This window comes from Haliotis rubra, unplaced genomic scaffold, assembly GCF_003918875.1.
Source record: "Haliotis rubra isolate DU_JTF1 unplaced genomic scaffold, ASM391887v1 Scf106, whole genome shotgun sequence".
Classification (NCBI taxonomy): Eukaryota; Metazoa; Mollusca; class Gastropoda; order Lepetellida; family Haliotidae; genus Haliotis; species Haliotis rubra.
Genome location: NW_025764959.1, coordinates 1,536,201 through 1,555,079, shown reverse-complemented (window position 1 = coordinate 1,555,079; position 18,879 = coordinate 1,536,201). Strand labels below are relative to the sequence as shown.

At 41.3% G+C, this 18,879-nt stretch overlaps 1 protein-coding gene across 1 annotated transcript in view; it reads left to right on the top strand.

Annotated features, from left to right (window-relative positions):
* The window catches only part of LOC124277876 (protein O-mannosyl-transferase TMTC4-like), a 53,889-nt gene extending 36,164 nt beyond the window's left edge, over positions 1-17,725 (top strand). The window contains exons 10-19 of the mRNA XM_046713602.1: positions 1,207-1,409; positions 8,699-8,879; positions 10,500-10,556; positions 11,023-11,094; positions 12,067-12,143; positions 12,510-12,617; positions 13,374-13,515; positions 16,035-16,149; positions 16,990-17,172; positions 17,480-17,725. Of these exons, the coding sequence (XP_046569558.1) occupies positions 1,207-1,409; positions 8,699-8,879; positions 10,500-10,556; positions 11,023-11,094; positions 12,067-12,143; positions 12,510-12,617; positions 13,374-13,515; positions 16,035-16,149; positions 16,990-17,172; positions 17,480-17,631 (1,290 nt within the window). The 3' untranslated portion in view covers positions 17,632-17,725. The remainder of the gene's footprint in view (positions 1-1,206; positions 1,410-8,698; positions 8,880-10,499; positions 10,557-11,022; positions 11,095-12,066; positions 12,144-12,509; positions 12,618-13,373; positions 13,516-16,034; positions 16,150-16,989; positions 17,173-17,479) is intronic.
* The last annotated feature ends 1,154 nt before the right edge of the window (positions 17,726-18,879 follow it).

Genomic DNA, 18,879 nt, shown 5'->3' with positions numbered 1-18,879 from the left:
ATGATGTTATGGTTTTATAACTTTAATTCCGTTCTTTCTCCAAAATATGTATTTATTTATAAAATGGAAAGTACAGCATTACGTCACTTCACTTTTAATAATAAATATGTAGCGCTAGTTCCACATCATTGAGGAACATGCTCAAAGCGATTATAGCATATATACATATACAGAGCGTCGGAAGCGGTATGGTTTTAGTCCGGATATAAACACATATATCGAAGGTGCAGTCATGAGGTTAAATGGGAGAGAGTTCCACAATGAAGGAGCAGCAGCAGGAGAGAAGGATCGAGCACCGAAAGATTGCAGTTTATATTCTGGTACAGTCAAAGAGCAGTTGGTCAGCTGATCGGGGAGATTTCTAGAGGCCTTGTAGCGGTGAAACATCTAATCAAGATAGGCAGGGGCAGTGTTGTGAAGAGACTGGTAGACTAAAGAAAGAATGGTAGAGTCAATCCTCTCGCGGATTCCCAGCCAATGCAGTGACGTTTGGGTGGGAGAGATATCAGAATGAAGCCCAGACCTGGTTCTTATACGAGTAGCTCTGTCCTGTATCCTGCAGTCTGTTCGGCCTATCAGATCTCAAGACAAAGGTCTTCTCAGTGTCCTCCCAAAATACAATTTGCAAACTTTTGGCGGCAGATCTTTCAGCGTTCACTCAGCTTCCCTCTGGAACTCACTACCTCTCCATGTCAAGTCATCTCCTTCCATCTCCATCTTTAAATCAAGACTCAAAACATTCTTGTTCAACCACTTCTTCCTGTATATAGTGTACATATTTACTGTTGCGAAAAGAGCATGCCCTTGAGCTGTGGAGTTACTACTGCGCTCTACAAATGTCCATATTATTATTATTATTATTATGTTTCATAATACACAAGACAACAACCACCTTTATACAATGCCAAGTTACGTCAGTGCTTTCTGACATGAGCATTAGTCAAAGAACAATGGCTTGTGACCATATTTGGTAAATAGTATATAGAGCTCAGTAACACGCCAATTTGATAAATTGGGATATAGACAAGTACTGGGGTTCCATCTTCAACTTCTACAGGTATTAAGGATATTTATACTTACTTAATATGTAATGTAAATACACGAATAGATACTATTACATATGTGAAAAGAAACAAATTTAGTCGTTATACGATTTCTTTTAATTCTAAACCAGTTTATACAATTACATGATGCCAATCATTTCAGATTTTGAATTACAACTACCTTTATGCAATGAACTCTTGGCTGCTGTTGAATCCCTGGTGGCTGTGTTATGATTGGTCGATGGGTTGTGTACCTGTCATCACCTCATTGGATGATCTCAGAATACTGGCAGTGATAGCTCTCTGGGCTGGGTTTGGCGCCTTGTTGCATTGCTGTTTCCATGGAGAACTCACACAGGATCGAAGGTACGTTGTATAATTTAGTACTGATATCATGAAAATTCCTTGTTGGATAGGACATGCTGCCAGTGACCAGAGCTAGACGACTGATGACGCGGTCCTCTCAGGCTGGTACTGGGTTTGTCTAAGTGTCGTGGATAGCTGAAATTTGGTGGGAAGTTGTTTTGTTTGGGGGTTTTTTCGTTTCTTTTTGTTTGTGTTTTTTCGTTTTGTTAGTTTGTTTCGTGGTTTTTGTGGAGTTATTTTTGTGTGTGCTTTGTTTTTATTTGTTTTGCTTTCGGTTTTATTTTTCGGTTGTTTTTTTAGTTTTTGTATTTCGTGTGCGTGCGTGTGTGTGTTTGTGTGTTTGTTAAAGCTGATTTCAAGAGCATCACGATGACCATACCTCCGTCTATTAGAGACTTGCTTCTATTAGAGGTCGGTACTCGCATCACAAATACAGTACTCTCATCTCCATCATATGGCATTACATTTCACAGGTCTTTGTCATGTCAGACCATGTCTGGAAATAGAGTACTAGTGACGGACGGAGGAAACACGGTCCTATATAGTGCCACAGCCCGGCCAGCGTCTATAGGTTCGCATGGTCTCGCACAGTGATTACTATGTACGCGCAGCGCTCAGCTCTCAGCACTCGCGGTACTATTACTGAACAGCCCTCTTCTAGGAATTCGGCCCTTAGTTAAATTCCAGGAAAAGCTAAACTAAACTAAAATGGGACAGATTTTCCAATTCTGCAATTCGAAATTATGTAGTGAACTAGTACAAGTGTGCTCTATTACGTCTAAAATTGTTTTGAACTGAAAGTGTATCAGTTTATCAACATTTATTAATAGGTCAAAACACAAAATGTGTTTAGGTTGGAGATTTATAGAACACTCGATATCCGCAATTACTATGAAGTAAAGCGAGACAATTATTTCAGATTACCCATCACACAGTCATAACTCCCAGGATGTTTTTGGATCATAATGCATACACTGGAGATAGTCTTCTCATGGAATGGCTAACTAAACGACCCGTGAAGGTCAGGGTTAGAATTGATCTTCAGTAACCCACGTTTGTCGTAAGAGGCGACTAATGGGATCGGGTTTTCAGGCTCGCCGACTGGGTTGACACATGTCATCGTATCCCAGTTGCGTAGATCGATGTTCATGCTGTTGATCCCTTGATTATCTGGTCCAGATCCGATTATTTACAGACCGGCACCACATAGCTGGAATATTGCTGAATGCAGCGTACCACTACTAAACCTGGGTTGTTAAGACAGGTTTGTTTATACCAAAACTACTAAGTCGATGCTCTATCTAACAACCAGCTCATTGACGAACTGTGGTTTCAAAGCAAATGCTACGATAGGCATGTAACTGGCGAAAAAGACTCTTCCAAATACCATCTGTAGTCCACGGGGTGATCTAATCTTCATAACACTGCTAGATAGTTATTTCTATCGTTTTTCATCAGGAAATGACATCTTTCATGTGGAGTCACTGGTAATCTTCCCTTTCATAATCTATTTATAATACCATTGACGGCAAGAATCTCTTCTCTGTTCATTTCTAAGATGTCCTGTCGAATCTTCTCAACTTCTTCAAACATTAACATAAACCGTAAAACCTCGTAATGTTTCAACACGTACCTAGCCATAATAATTCCAGAAAACGAGCTCCTTCTCCTGTCGTGGTTGGGATCTCAATGAGATTAGTATTTGAGCAAACCTCTATTTATACATCGACCAGACAAAACTCGAGACATAGACAACCAATGTAAATATACTCTAATATTGATTTATTACCAATTATAGAAAGAGTTTCACAAATGAAAATATACAGTACTTTACAATGAACATCACCCTCTTAGTTACAAATGTAAATCCACATGACTGCCCCAGCGGGTCACATCTTTCTGAACTACTCCCACCAGGGCCAAATACGGACAGTCTCAAGACCATTTTTAATGTTCGACCCAAGGATCATCATCTACTTCCCAGTTCTTAAGAACGAGAACACACTGAAAACACTTGCAAGCGTCCCTCCTGTAATGTTTGTTTTTATTCAAGTCAAAGGCCACTGGCCCAAATGACATACATTTGCAATATATACAATAGATATACATTTGTAATATATACAGGATATATACAAAATAGTTTAAATTACAAGAATAGAAGCGTACAATATGAGAGAGTATAGCAGTAGATTAAACAAATAGCATGTAGATTATTGGTGAAGATAAGGATATAATTTAAAGGCAATGAATACATATTTACTTAAATTTAACAGTGTTTTAGGACATTTGGTGTTCATTAGATTAGCAAATGTTGTAACTGAGGGATGGTTGTGATACATCGAGTGGATATAGGAGTTTCGGAGTTGGGTGAAGGCTTTGCAGATTAATAAAAAATGATACTCGTTTTCAATTTGATGGATTCCATATCGGCTGCAGTGAGAGCATATTCTTAATTCTTCATCCATTCCGATTCTTCGGCCTAATTCAATCATTAGGTTGTGACATCCGCATCTAAATCTTGATAAAGCTTGTCTGTATATCCGTACATTTATGTGTGTTAAATATATTTCGACATTTAAGACAGATTTATAAGTTGAATAAGAAGACAATTTAGAGTTGTTACTGATATCGCTTTGCCATTCTTGAATGTCTACATCACTGATTCGTTGTTTTATTTCTGATAAGAAGCTTGATTTATCTCCAAAGTCCTGCATTATCCATGTGTAACCGAATCCATATTTGAATAAGATTTCTCTGACATATGTCACCCATGATGAACGATGCACCTTGTCTAGTCCATATAGCATGATATAAGTCTGCTTTGGAAGTCGGCTATTGTCCATTATAATTAGCTTAGTCCAAAATGTTAGTACCTTGATAACTTGTGTGACAAAGACTGTCTTTCTTCCACAATCACCGAGAACAGCGACATTGCATGCATTTTGAGGGACATAGATCATTTTCTTGAAGTATTTAAGTTGAACTCTCTCAATATGTTTCACTCGTTGAAGTCCCCAGATTTCAGCACCATAGGTGAGGATAGGAAGTATCATCCTTTCAAAAAGAGTTACAGCAACACCTAAAGGCAATCCACCACACTTGTAATGGAGCTTGTATATGAGATGACACGCTTTCTCAGCTTGCTGTGCTAATGTTGTTGTTGCACGAGTCCATACTCCTCGGGGCGTGAATACGAGTCCCAGATACTTGTAGAAGGACACGACCTGGATCCGTGTGCCTTTGTAGAACCATTTCTCATAGTTCCGAAGGTATCCCCCATTTCTAAACACAACGATCTGGGATTTATCTAGATTGAGCGAAAGTCCCCATTTATCACAAAAGGTACTGAGCACATCAATCTGCTGCTGGAGCCTCCCCGCCGTATCTGTGGTATTCGCTACGTCGTCTGCATACAAGAGAGAACAAACATTTGGGTTATCGTCGCAGATGTGTATGCCTCTACATGCTGATGTTATCATCTCCGTTGTCAGTTCATTTTATGAATAAGCTGAAGAGAAGCGGGCTTAGCATACAACCTTGTCTAGTTCCTTGAAAACACTGGAAGAATTCCGTCAGACCACTGGAGGTTTTTACACAGGATTTTAGTTTGGAATACATATTCCGTAGGACTGTCAGAATATTACCATGTATGTTATAGGTGATAAGTCGATACCAAAGATGAGAATGGTTTACGTTATCGAAAGCCTTCGAGAAGTCTATGAAGAAACAGTATAATCGTCCACCAGACTTGGAGAGGTATTTCCTGATCATTCCATACACAGTGAACATGTTATCTACCGTTGCGTATCCCTTCCTGAATCCAGCCTGGTTTTCATATATGATATCATTATCAGATGTCCATTGCTGTAATCTTTCGTTCAATATTTTTGTGAAGACCTTCCCAATTATTGATAGAAGTGAGATCCCTCTGTAGTTGTTTGCGTCGTTCAAAGATCCTTTCTTGTGGATAGGACATATAATTGCTTTACACCAGTCATCAGGAAAGTTTCCAGTTTCAAGAATCTTGTTGAAGAGGCGTAAAAGTACAGGCGCTATAACATCAGCAGAATGAAGAAGTAATTCGGAGGGAATACCATCACAACCAGGCGACTTGTTCCTCTTCAGTTCTCTAATTGTTCTTGTTACCTCAGCTAGAGTTATATGTGCATTTAGAACATCCGGTGTGTTGTCCTCGCACTGTAAACACTGGATATCATGCTGAGATAAGAAATGGCTTACTGTATCTTCCATTGTTGTTTCCGTTTGTTCACTGTTTAATAAAGTCTGAAAATGCTTGCTCCACACTCTTGTCCACTGATACTATTATGAGAAGTTGTCGATGTTAGTTTCTTTAATTCCTTCCATAAGTCATCAGTATTTTGTCTAGTTGCGATGAGCTTGTCAGATATACACTTTTCAAAATCTTCTTTCTTCTTTTTACAAATATCCTTGAAAAATGTTTTAAGTCGTTTATAGTTAAGAATATCTTGTTGGACATTAGTTACCCTGAGTCTATCCAGAGCACAATATTTATCTCGTTTTGCTGTTTCACAGTCAGTATCCCACCATGGAGGTTGTGTCTTCAGCTGTTGATCACGTGACTTCTGTCGTCTGCTCATGCATCCAGCAGCTCTATTGTAGAAGTTATTAAATAAGTGCACTGCCTCATCTATGTCATTATCAACTTGATGGATTATCTCCTCAATATATTCTCTTGCAGTTTCGTCTCTGATGAGTTCCTGAAATGTGTCACTATACCTAGAGTCCCACTTGTATTTGCTGTAGGGTGTCGTGTTTGTCGCACAATCTTCATTCTCCGTGCTGGTATATTTTACTACAAGTTCAGCCATCACTGGGAAATGATCTGAATCATCCAGAGTACCAATACTGAAATTATCAATCACTGGGAACAAAGATGAACTTACAATCAAATAATCTACAACACTTTGCCCATTGCGTGAAACACTTGTAAAATCACCAAGGGCGTCACCCTGAAATCTCCCATTAACAATGTGTAGAGAATGTGAGATACAGGTGTTTAAAAGACGTCGACCAAAATTATTGACTTCTGAGTCTCTGTTGTGTCTCTTGATATGTAAATCATCAGTGTCATACCACTCACCACCAGGAAGATAGTCAGCATTGTCATCAATAATATAGTCATCACTGGTACCTGTTCTAGAATTAAAGTCTCCTGTAAGAATAATATCAGCATCATAACAGGATTGGATATCATGAAGACATTCGTCTAATGAGTCTAAACTATCACTGTCTTTTCCAACATAGTACTGTGAGTATTCTGGTGACACATACAACACTCCCATCACTACATCTCTGACATAGCCAAAGATTTTCTTGTCAAACAGTAAGTAGACAGCATCTGGAATGTGTGAGAGTATTCTTGTACAGCACAAACGTTTGTCAATAAACACACCAACTCCTCCATGCTTCTGTCTGTCTCTACATGTAGCAAACAGTTGATGTGTCTCTGAAAGGAAAGTACTATAGTCCTGTGCAGAGTATAACCAGGTTTCACACAATCCTACCACAGAATGTTGTGATAGAATCTGTTCCAAATGTCTATCCTGTAAATGGCGTTTAAGAGATTGGCAGTTCCATGTGAAGATAGAGAATATATCTGTTGAAGGTGAAGCGTCAGTAAAAGTTTCAGTCCCTGAGTAGTCTGTTGGTAACTGGGCCTGGCCTAACCCCTATTTACTCTGAGTCAGTGTACTGGTATTGTGGTCCAAGTCAAAGGACTTACCATCAATGACCAGCTTGTCCCTCCTGGTTACATACATAAATCCTGCCTGGGCCATTTGACTAGGACCCATCTGCACAAGCCAGTCCTTACACGAATCAAGTCCTTTCTCGAACGAAGTCCAGTCAGACTTAACAGGTATTATACACCAATCGGCAGCAACAGTCTCGTTGAGGGGAAATATCCACACACATCCATGATATCCTAGGGGGGTAGAGCAATGGAAATACGCCTGCACAGTTTAGTTTCTAAACCAAGAATGGTTTTACTCCCAGTGTGCGAAATAGTTTTACAAATTAGTTTGCCAGTCGGGCTAGCTACGCCTGAAAGTTACTAACCCACCAAATAATTCACTAGCCCAAAATTTGAATGTAGAAACTAAGCAAAAAAATGCAAAAAGTTAACATATTATCTTGCATGATTTAAAAAAAATGACCCCATGAAAGTTCACTTGCCAGCCGGGCTAGCGGGCCCTACTGGGTTTTTTACTAGCCACGCGCTAGCGTGCTAGTGGCTATTGCGCACACAGTTTACACCCAGTGACTGCAGTCACTAGGGTTACAGAAGGAACACATTAAAGATCCTATCTGGTTCCGGTGATCTTAATGTAACATATACGGCACCATATCCTTCACTTACGATACAAAGTCTAGCATGACAGCACAGTCGATCAGTTTCTTCTACTGGTTTAGAGACAACAGAAAACCCTTTGCAATAGGTACGACTTTTCCCATCTGTAGATTCATTTCCCAATGCCTGAGACCCACACCATGCTCACCCAATGTGGCATATATTTTAGCCCCCAAATGTGCATAAGAACCCGAGTGATCAGACTTCATGACATCTTCTCTTTGCTGAAACACACTGGGGAGTTCCAAGCAGTGTTTCAGACTCAACACAATGCCTGGCTCAGTAGGATAGGACTTTCCACTCGGGTACACTTTATATTTTCTGATGTGAATGTTCAGTACGTCATTCTTACAAACACATCACATCCCAAGTCCAGATGATTTTTGTCAGTAGGATCGTGAGTATCGAGACCCAGAAATGTCACTGCTTCTGTCTCTCCACATTCCTCCAGAAGAGGGAGTAAGCCTGGGGGCCCCCGTCTCGGTAAGGTGGGCAGCAGTTCTCTGAAACAGTAAAAGGAGGTTTTGGGGTTTTTCGATATTCTCAGCTTTCATGTGACAATTAAGGACTTCAAACTGTACCAAGTTATCGACCACCACGTGTTTTGCAAGTTGTCAGACAGCGATTATCAGAATTGTAAATACGTTTCGAGAAAACTGAACAGGTTTTGCGGTGACTGAATTGAAGAAAGACAGTTCATGATAGAAAGGTTATCACGTTTCTGTGTTTTGCAATGGCAAATATCTTATATTTGGAAACTTACTATGTGTTTAGCTCGCCCAGTCTCGTCAAAACAATGTTTCATTCCTTATGAAAGTAAGGTAACATTCTCAAAACACACTCTCTTGCTAACCTCCAGTTGTCTGTATTCAATCTCGAGTTCTTTATCTACTTACAGGATCCTGATAACGTCCCTGGCAGTGTTGGGAGTTCCCTTCCTGCCAGCCAGCAACCTGTTTTTCCGTGTGGGCTTTGTGATCGCTGAGAGGATTCTGTACCTGTCCTGTGCTGGCTTCTGTATGTTGGTGGTGCTCGGGGCCAGAGAAATCTGCCTTCGTCTACATAATAACAATAAAAAGGTGAACTCATTAGAAACTCATATTGCTTGTGTGAGGTAATTTTAGTACAGTTCTATTGTTAAGACTGGTCGGTTTAGCAAATCGGTTCCAAAAATATAGTCTGTAGTGCTTTGAGCCCAGATTCGAATTATTCCCTTGACTAAGCATAATGTAAGCGGGTGGTATCTCTCAAGTAGTTAGGTTTGAACTCACACTGTGTGCTCTGTAAATGATATATTAATGTAAAATGAACATACTTATGCCGTGATTTCCTGTGACCTGGTAGAGTCTGTATACAAAGTTTCGATATGTTGGCCCCCATTTGACTTAATTCCAACAGTGTCACAGTTAAGTATGTTGTCTGTCAAAAGTATTTCTATTTGAAAACATGTTATAATCTAAATACAAACCGTTCTTTATGAATGATTAGTATGTCTCGTAGTATGTGTTGATCAATATTGTATATGGGCCGATAATCTAAATACGAACAGTTCCTTATCAATTGATTGATCTACCACGGAGTATGTCTTGATCTGAAAGTTTTGACATGTGTCTTTAAACTCAACAAAATAACGTGAAATATATAATGTCCAGGTTGTTGTATTTAGTTTTACCTTCTCATATCTGGTAGTTTATATTATACTTTGTAACAGTACATATCATGCAGTTATAATATACTTTGCTTCAGTATTGAGCTATACCTTCTCATGCTGTCCTGCTGTGTGTGTTACAGAACATATCATGCAGTTATAATATACTTGCTTCTGTATTGAGCTATACCTTCTCATGTTGTCCTGCTGTGTGTGTTACAGAACATATCATGCAGTTTATAATATACTTGCTTCTGTATTGAGCTATATATTCTCATGTTGTCCTGCTGTGTGTGTTACAGAACATATCATGCAGTTGATAATATACTTGCTTCTGTATTGAGCTATACCTTCTCATGTTGTCCTGCTGTGTGTGTTACAGAACATATCATGCAGTTAAAATATACTTGCTTCTGTCTTGAGCTATACCTTCTCATGTTGTCCTGCTGTTTGTGTTACAGAACATATCATGTAGTTTATATTATACTTTTTTACAGTACATATCATGCAGTTTATAATATACTTGCTTCTGTATTGAGCTATACCTTCTCATGTTGTCCTGCTGTTTGTGTTACAGAACATAGCATGCAGTTTATAATATACTTGCTTCTGTATTGAGCTATACCTTCTCATGTTGTCCTGCTGTGTGTGTTACAGAACATATCATGCAGTTTATAATATACTTGCTTCTGTATTGAGCTATACCTTCTCATGTTGTCCTGCTGTTTGTGTTACAGAACATATCATGTAGTTTATATTATACTTTGTAACAGTACATATCATGCAGTTTATAATATACTTTGCTTCTGTATTGAGCTATACCTTCTCATGTTGTCCTGCTGTGTGTGTTACAGAACATATCATGCAGTTTATAATATACTTGCTTCTGTATTGAGCTATACCTTCTCATGTTGTCCTGCTGTGTGTGTTACAGAACATATCATGTAGTTTATATTATACTTTGTAACAGTACATATCATGCAGTTTATAGTATACTTTGCTTCTGTATTGCGCTATACCTTCTCATGTTATCCTGCTGTTTGTGTTACAGTACATGTCAGCGGGATTAACGCTCCTTACAGTGATATTTCTGATACGTTCATCTCAAGTGAGTCTACTCTCACTCTCAATACAAGTGAGTGACTGCGTGAGTGCGTACGTGCGTGGGTCAGCGAGTTTTACGAATATTCTGAATATATCACGGACGGTGACTTCACATATTGTACCCATGTGGGAATGGAACACCTGTAACCAGTGAGCAACACCACGACTAAATACAGCAAGGATGTCTGGTTACTAGATACACCATGACGCTAAGTTACTTACTATAGTCTGTTCAACCTAGTCATGCCATAACATTGTTGGTCGTGCTGCATGTGAATATTGACAGATCTTTGTAATGGAAAACTTGGGAATTGGGGTGAAAAAACATTTTAATGAACATTTTGAAAATTCTGTTTTGCTTAGTTCGCATGTTCACAGGATAGATGTTGGATGTCAGTGGAAGAAATGTGTGTTCTTGAATGAAACATTCTGCCTCAAAGAAAGTCCAAGTTTTCTTTGCTTTTTTTCAGAGAAGCAAGGAATTTACTGAGGAATTAACCTTGTATACATCGGCTGTCAAAGTCTGTCCCCTGAATGCCAAGGTATGCCCTCTAATATTGAGTAGTCATTGACTTCCACATACGAAACTTCTGGCAAAAGGGAAATAACCCTTTTTGTTAGGCAGTTATGTCCCTTGGAAGAATGACGTCTCTCCTCACACTACCTGTGTTACCTGTCAGTCAGGTCAAACATTAACCATCCCTTTTAACAGGTTCTTCTTAGAGAACCCTCACGGTACACTCACGATCGTTGGTCTGATCGTCGTGGCAACCTTTTGTGATATGACACCATGACCCCCAATCATTACTTTCATGGCATCCTGTTCAATGTTGAAAAAAATGAAAATTGAAATGTAAGTAAGTTAATAATAAACGTCACATCGGCAACATTTCAGCCGTACCGTGACGATAACAATCTATGCATTAAACCTAAATAAATCTATGCATAAAAACCTGTGGTCAAAGAACAGAACAAATACCTGAGTATGATAGATGTGGGTTGAACCAGAATGGTATAAAAAGTATCCCGGCAGAAAACAATGCCATATAAAAATAGGCTACAGATCGCCAGCAATTGAAGGTAGATTACCATACCAGGGACCATGGGGACTAATAGTACTTTTGCTCCCTGCATGGACTTTAGCTGGATTTACACCATCCCTTCAGATGCTGGCGATAATTGAGAAATTTAGCCGAACATTAATAGAACGGTTTACCCCCGGTTTCCCCACATTTCTTAAAGGGAATACCTCATTGTGCCCGCTGCTTTTGTGTAGGTTACTAGTGCAGTCAACCATTGCAAACAACAGAGGCAGACAATAGAGGGATTAGTTACATTCTGTTCTAAAAAAGACATAAACAATTCATCATGGTGCTAAGTATAATAGAAACTGTACTATTAAAACATAAATGTTTTAAGAGCTATGAGAAGAGAATATTCTGTCGCCAATATCCTGCCTGTTCATTATAACTAACTGAATGGTCGTCCTAACGTCCTAACTATACATTTTACAGGTTCACTACAATATTGGAAAAATGCAGCAGGACATCAACACTGACATTGCCACCAGTGAATACAGACTGGCTCTGATGTATGTATGTGGAGGATTAAACACGTCCAAGGCAACATGTTAGATCTACTCGTTCAAGGGATAGAGAGACGGAATCTATTGGTTATGCTGTAACCGAAATATAAATCTAAAACAACGTTATCAACAATTTTACGTTTTAAGCAAACTTTCCTTCAGGCTTATGAAACGGACGTAAAATGCCTATAAATGAGAATCATAGATTCTGAAGCTTTCTACTTTAAAAACATATCTGTGGTATTTGTGACCCACACGCTAAGCAGATACCAAGGTGGCATCTTCAGTATGATACATTAAGCGGTGTTGTGTGCATGAGGTCGGCGGCATTTCTGCTCTGAGTAAAATGTGAGCTATATGTTATATTGTCAGGTTGAACCCGAGGTATGTCTCTCCGTTGATCAACCTAGCAATCATACTCAGGAAGAGGGGAGACGCACTGGAGGCCGAGAAACTTCTGGAGACAGCTGTTAGTGTCAGGTACTGTACCACTGACTGACTGAGTTTGGTTTTACGCCGCTTTTAGCAATATTCCAGCAACATCACGGCGGGGGACACCAGAAATCGGCTTCACACATTGTACCCATGTGGGGATTCGAACCCGGGACTTCGGCGTGACGAGCAAACGCTTTAACCATTAGGATACCCCACCGCCCCGGTACTGTACCAAACTGAGTTCATTTAAGGATTGAAGTTGTATCCGCCGAATGTCATCAGCTTATGAAGACAGTGCATCACGTGAGAAAGTTCCACCACCTGTAGATCTTCTCCATGAAGACAAAACATTCAGGAGGCAAATTTGTGCTATTTATTTCATAAATATCTGGACTTGTCATTGTTATTTTTAAGTATATGCTAGTTTTATTTTTTATTACTGCGATATACTAGCTGGTTTTACAGTCCTTCGTCGACAGCTTTTAAAATGTGCGCAATTGTCATGAATTTATAACTGTCTTAAGTCACGATATGGCTGAAATACTGCCGCTGTGACTATAAACTTTAACTCACTCACTCTCACACACACGCAACCATACATACATACATACATACACACACACACACACACACACACACACACACACACACACACACACACACACACACACACACACACACACACACACACACACACACACACACACACACACACACACACACACACATACATACATACATACATACATACATACATACATACATACATACATAGACTGTACCAGACAATGTATCCTACAGGAATGGCAGCGTTGATGCTTGGATGAACCTGGGTGTTGTACAGTTGGAACTGAAGAAGAACGACTCGGCTGTTGCCAGCCTCACTGAATCGGTCAGACTCGACAACATGTGCACAGAGTGCTACTTCAACCTAGGAAATATGGTAGGTCTGCAGGCAGCGTGAACCACACCACGTATCCTACCACACCGCCAACATTCATCCCCACCAATCATTTACCTATTTCACTCCCCCCCCCCCCCATGCTGTCTCTCTTACTCTCCGTACCTCACTCTCCCCTCTGTCTCGCTTCCTCTCTCTAATTCACCCTCCCCACTGTCACCCTTCCTCACTCTAATTCACTCTCCACACTGTCTCCCTTCCTCTCTCTAATTCCCTCGCCCCACTGTCTCCCTTCCTCTCTCTAATTCACTCTCCCCTGTGTCTCCCTTACTCTCTCTAATTCACTCTTCCCTGTGTCTCCCTTCCTCTCTCTAATTCACTCTCCCCACTGTCTCTCTTCCTCTCTCTAATTCACTGTTCCCTCTGTCTCCCGTCCTCTCTCTAATTCACTGTTCCCTCAGTCTCTCTTCCTCTCTCTAATTCACTGTTCCCTCTGTGTCTCTTCCTCTCTCTAATTCACTCTCCCCACTGTCTCCCTTCCTCTCTCATTTTCACTCTCCCCTGTGTCTTCCTTCCTCTCTCTAATTCACTCTCCCCACTGTCTCCCTTCCTCTCTCTAATTCACTGTTCCCTCTGTCTCCCGTCCTCTCTCTAATTCACTCTCCCCTGTGTCTCCCTTCCTCTCTCTAATTCACTCTCCCCACTGTCTCTCTTCCTCTCTCTAATTCACTCTCCCAACTGTCTCTCTTCCTCTCTCTAATTCACTGTTCCCTCTGTCTCTCTTCCTCTCTCTAATTCACTGTTCCCTCTGTCTCTCTTCCTCTCTCTAATTCACTTTCCCCACTGTCTCCCTTCCTCTCACTAATTCACTCTCCCCACTGTCTCTCTTCCTCTCTCTAATTCACTCTCCCCACTGTCTCCCTTCCTCTCTCTAATTCACTGTTCCCTCTGTCTCTCTTCCTCTCTCTAATTCACTGTTCCCTCTGTCTCTCTTCCTCCCTCTAATTCACTGTTCCCTCTGTCTCTCTTCCTCTCTCTAATTCACTGGACCCTCTGTCTCCCTTCCTCTCTCTAATTCACTCTCCCCACTGTCTCCCTTCCTCTCACTAATTCACTGTTTCCTCTGTCTCTATTCCTCTCTGTAATTCACTGTTCCCTCTGTCTCCCTTCCTCTCTCTAATTCACTGTTCCCTCTGTCTCTCTTCCTCTCTCTAATTCACTGTTCCCTCTGTCTCTCTTCCCCTCTCTAATTCACTGTTCCCTCTGTGTCTCTTCCTCTCTCTAATTCACTCTCCCCACTGTCTCCCTTCCTCTCTCATTTTCACTCTCCCCTGTGTCTTCCTTCTCTCTCTAATTCACTCTCCCCACTGTCTCCTTCCTCTCTCTAATTCACTGTTCCCTCTGTCTCCCGTCCTCTCTCTAATTCACTCTCCCCTGTGTCTCCCTTCCTCTCTCTAATTCACTCTCCCCACTGTCTCTCTTCCTCTCTCTAATTCACTCTCCCAACTGTCTCTCTTCCTCTCTCTAATTCACTGTTCCCTCTGTCTCTCTTCCTCTCTCTAATTCACTGTTCCCTCTGTCTCTCTTCCTCTCTCTAATTCACTTTCCCCACTGTCTCCCTTCCTCTCACTAATTCACTCTCCCCACTGTCTCTCTTCCTCTCTCTAATTCACTCTCCCCACTGTCTCCCTTCCTCTCTCTAATTCACTGTTCCCTCTGTCTCTCTTCCTCTCTCTAATTCACTGTTCCCTCTGTCTCTCTTCCTCCCTCTAATTCACTGTTCCCTCTGTCTCTCTTCCTCTCTCTAATTCACTGGACCCTCTGTCTCCCTTCCTCTCTCTAATTCACTCTCCCCACTGTCTCCCTTCCTCTCACTAATTCACTGTTTCCTCTGTCTCTATTCCTCTCTGTAATTCACTGTTCCCTCTGTCTCCCTTCCTCTCTCTAATTCACTGTTCCCTCTGTCTCTCTTCCTCTCTCTAATTCACTGTTCCCTCTGTCTCTCTTCCCCTCTCTAATTCACTCTCCCCTCTGTCTCCCTTCCTCTCTTTAATTCCCGCTCCCCCCTGTCGCACTTCCTCTCACTAATTCACTGTTCCCGCTGTCTCTCTTCCTCTCGCTCTAATTCACTCTCAACTCTGTTTCTCTTCCTCCCTCTGTTTACTCTTTGCCTCCATCTCTATGTTTCTCTTCTCTCTCTCTCTCTCTCTCTCTCTCTCTCTCTCTCTCTCTCTCTCTCTCTCTCTCTGTCTCCCTCTCTCTGTCTCCCTCTCTGCCTCTCTCTCTCTCTTTCTCTCTCTTTCTCTCTGTCTTTCTCCCTCTCTCTCTCCCAATTTATTCCTCTCTCCTCCCCTTCTCTCTCACCCTCTTCATTGCATGTTTGACTTCTTCACTCATCTCGCTCCTTCCCACGGTTTATCTGGAAACCTAACGCTCGTCCACTCAGCTCCCCGTCGCCCCTGTATATCTGTAACGCGCATAAAGACTTTTTCTATGATTTCACATCTGATTTGAATTGTACGGCAACCAAGCATAGCATATTAACAATGTCTGGCTTACAGTACCGAGACTTCGGCCGTCCTACAGATGCCATCGCTGCTTGGCAGAGAGCAACACAGATTAGCCCGACATCGAAAGGGAGCTGGAGAAACTACCTTCTGCTGTTAGAGGACCTGGGTAAGAAACCAGAGTCACAGAGGGTCTTGTCTCACTTTGAAGACTTATGTAGTAGTATAGAGTATAGTTATATCAGGGCCTCTTGTGGGTTCAAAGACATGTACTAAACACAATTTGGTTAAATCACCAAACAGGGTATCCTGATGAGTCTATGCTGACCACAATTCTGATATGTGGGATATTCGGTACCCAGATTGAATGATCCTGAAGGATCTATGGGACGTAAATGTATGCAGATAATTTCGAGGGATTATGAGACTTCTAGGTCCCCTATCCTTTATATAATCATGATATCATCTGAAATACGGACATTAATTATCTAGCGGAATAAGTTACACTTATCAATATATGATTGTATAGGTTTGAATATGGGGTGACATACTATGGTATGCTTTCCGCTGCGTGAAGACGGAATTTACATGTGCAAATCGTACGGAAAACACATTCTACGTCATAATATACACCTTAAACAACATTCACTCACAATGACGTTCTCTTATTCAGGACCACCTCCGTGGTGTGGTGGTTAGAGCGTCCGCCCGGGGAGCGGAAGGTCGTGGGTTCGATCCCCCACCTCGTCATACCAAAGAGACGTTAAAATTTGGTACTTGTTGGTCCCTGCATGGCGCTCGGCATTAATGGGTACAACAAGGACTGGTCAGCTTCACTGTGATATGGTATCTCAGTGGGCTAGCACTAAAAAAACAGCTTCAGTCTGGGCTAGTACAAGCAGCCGCACATACACATACACACGCATGTACGTCGTCATATGAGCGAAATATTCTCAAGCACGACGTTAAACCCAATTTCACCTCAGCTCACCTCATCTCTCTTATTCAGAGAAGTACGACAAAGCTATTGAGGTGGGAAAGGAAGCACTGAAGGCACTGCCACGTGAAATGGACCTGATGTTTAGTGTGGCCAATACTTACATCATGGTGGATAAGTTCCAGGAAAGTGAGGACTTGTTCCTGGCTGGACTACAGATAGACCCACACAGCGCCAGGTTCCATCACAACCTAGGTGATATTGCTTTGTGTTTGTTTTACATTTATCATATAGTTCCTTTTACTGGAGTACCACCCCCCACCCACCCCTCCTTCCTCCTCCTCCTCCTCCTCCTCCTCTTACACACACACACACGGTGGGCATAAATTGCTTTATTAAATTGGTGCCATGTTTAGACCATCCTCAATAATCCAGGCATCACCTGCCCTTTTGCCATGTTACATTCCAAAGAGTTCGGTCTATGACATCAACTCATGCATTATAAACTTGTAAAGAACCGCATGTCCTTTGAATGTTTGTTAATCGTACGCTGCTTTTTCAGGTGTGATGTACTTCCGGTGGGGAAAATACGAGAAGGCCAAGAACTCAGTAACACAGGCCCACCAGCTGGCACCACACGATGCTACCATCAGTTCCAACCTTCAGTTGATTAATAGAGAGCTTGAGGAAAGCAGGAAGTCTAGATTGCCTTGAACAATTCTCCTGAACATGAATACCATTCTTGTTTTTGGTTGAAGCAAAGCAACAGAAGCAGAGGATACGGAGACAATAAACTTTTTACATCTAACACTTGTCTCTTTGTGGTGTCTCACGTATATGTATGAACCATTTGATACGACCTGATTGCTCCTACCTGCAGACGAGCCGGCGTCGTATGTGACGAAGTACAGTCATGTATTCCACTGGTTATGATTTGACGGCATTCGACTCGGTGAGTGAGTTAGTGAGTGGGTGGGTGGGTCCGAGTGAGTGAGTGAGTGAGTGAATCGTCCCAAAGCACATCCCGAAATATCATACTGTATTTCCTCTATAAGACACCAATGAGTAAATCAGTTTCGTTTGAGCGATTCATTTGGCGTCCGTGAGAAATCAGTGTGTATTGGAGTAAATTGCAGCCATTCCTATAGATCGGTATGTCGTCTGTCGATGTATTTACACAATGCATTCTTATTGCTTGTTGGCATTAATAAAAGCAAATGCTTCAGAGGTTCATGTGTGGAATGATGCTTCTGGAGTTGAGTATAGTCTGGAATGTTGTAGAAAGCTGCAGACTAATCCAGATGGTATGTAACTTCCTAGAAGGCCGTTTAACTATAATACGTGGTCAAGCGTATGACTCCCACCTCAAGACCAGGCGCTGTGGGGTAGTCTAGTGGTTAAAGCGTTCGCTACTCGCGTCGAAGACCTGGGTTCGATTCCCCACAATGGGCACAGTGTGTGAAACCCATTTCTGGTGTCCCCCGTGATGTTGCTTAAATTATTGCTAAAATCGGCATAAAATTATACTCACTCACTCACATCAAGACGATATCTTTACAATGTATATCAAGCATAGGTCTATTGTTTCTTTTTGAAAATCGACACGTAACAACCCTAAGCTTTGGCTAAGGGAATGGGCACAATTACGAATTAAAAAGAAAGTGAAAAAGGGATGGCCTTGTAATTAAATCCGAATGTATGAAAGCAATACTTGACGTATAAATACATCTGGTGTTTGTGGAAATGAATTTCTATCGCTTTGAATAGTATGATTTGATAGTTGCCTTTGTGTAAATTCCATGAACCTGTGGAAACAGATGTTTGAACACATGGAAACAGGTCTCCAGTCACAGCTGGGCCGATAACTGGATAGATTGGAGCAAAGCATTACCTTGTCGTGAATACGTTGTGTCATCACTGATTTTCAGTTCATGTATTTTGTCATCACTATTTGCCCTTTAC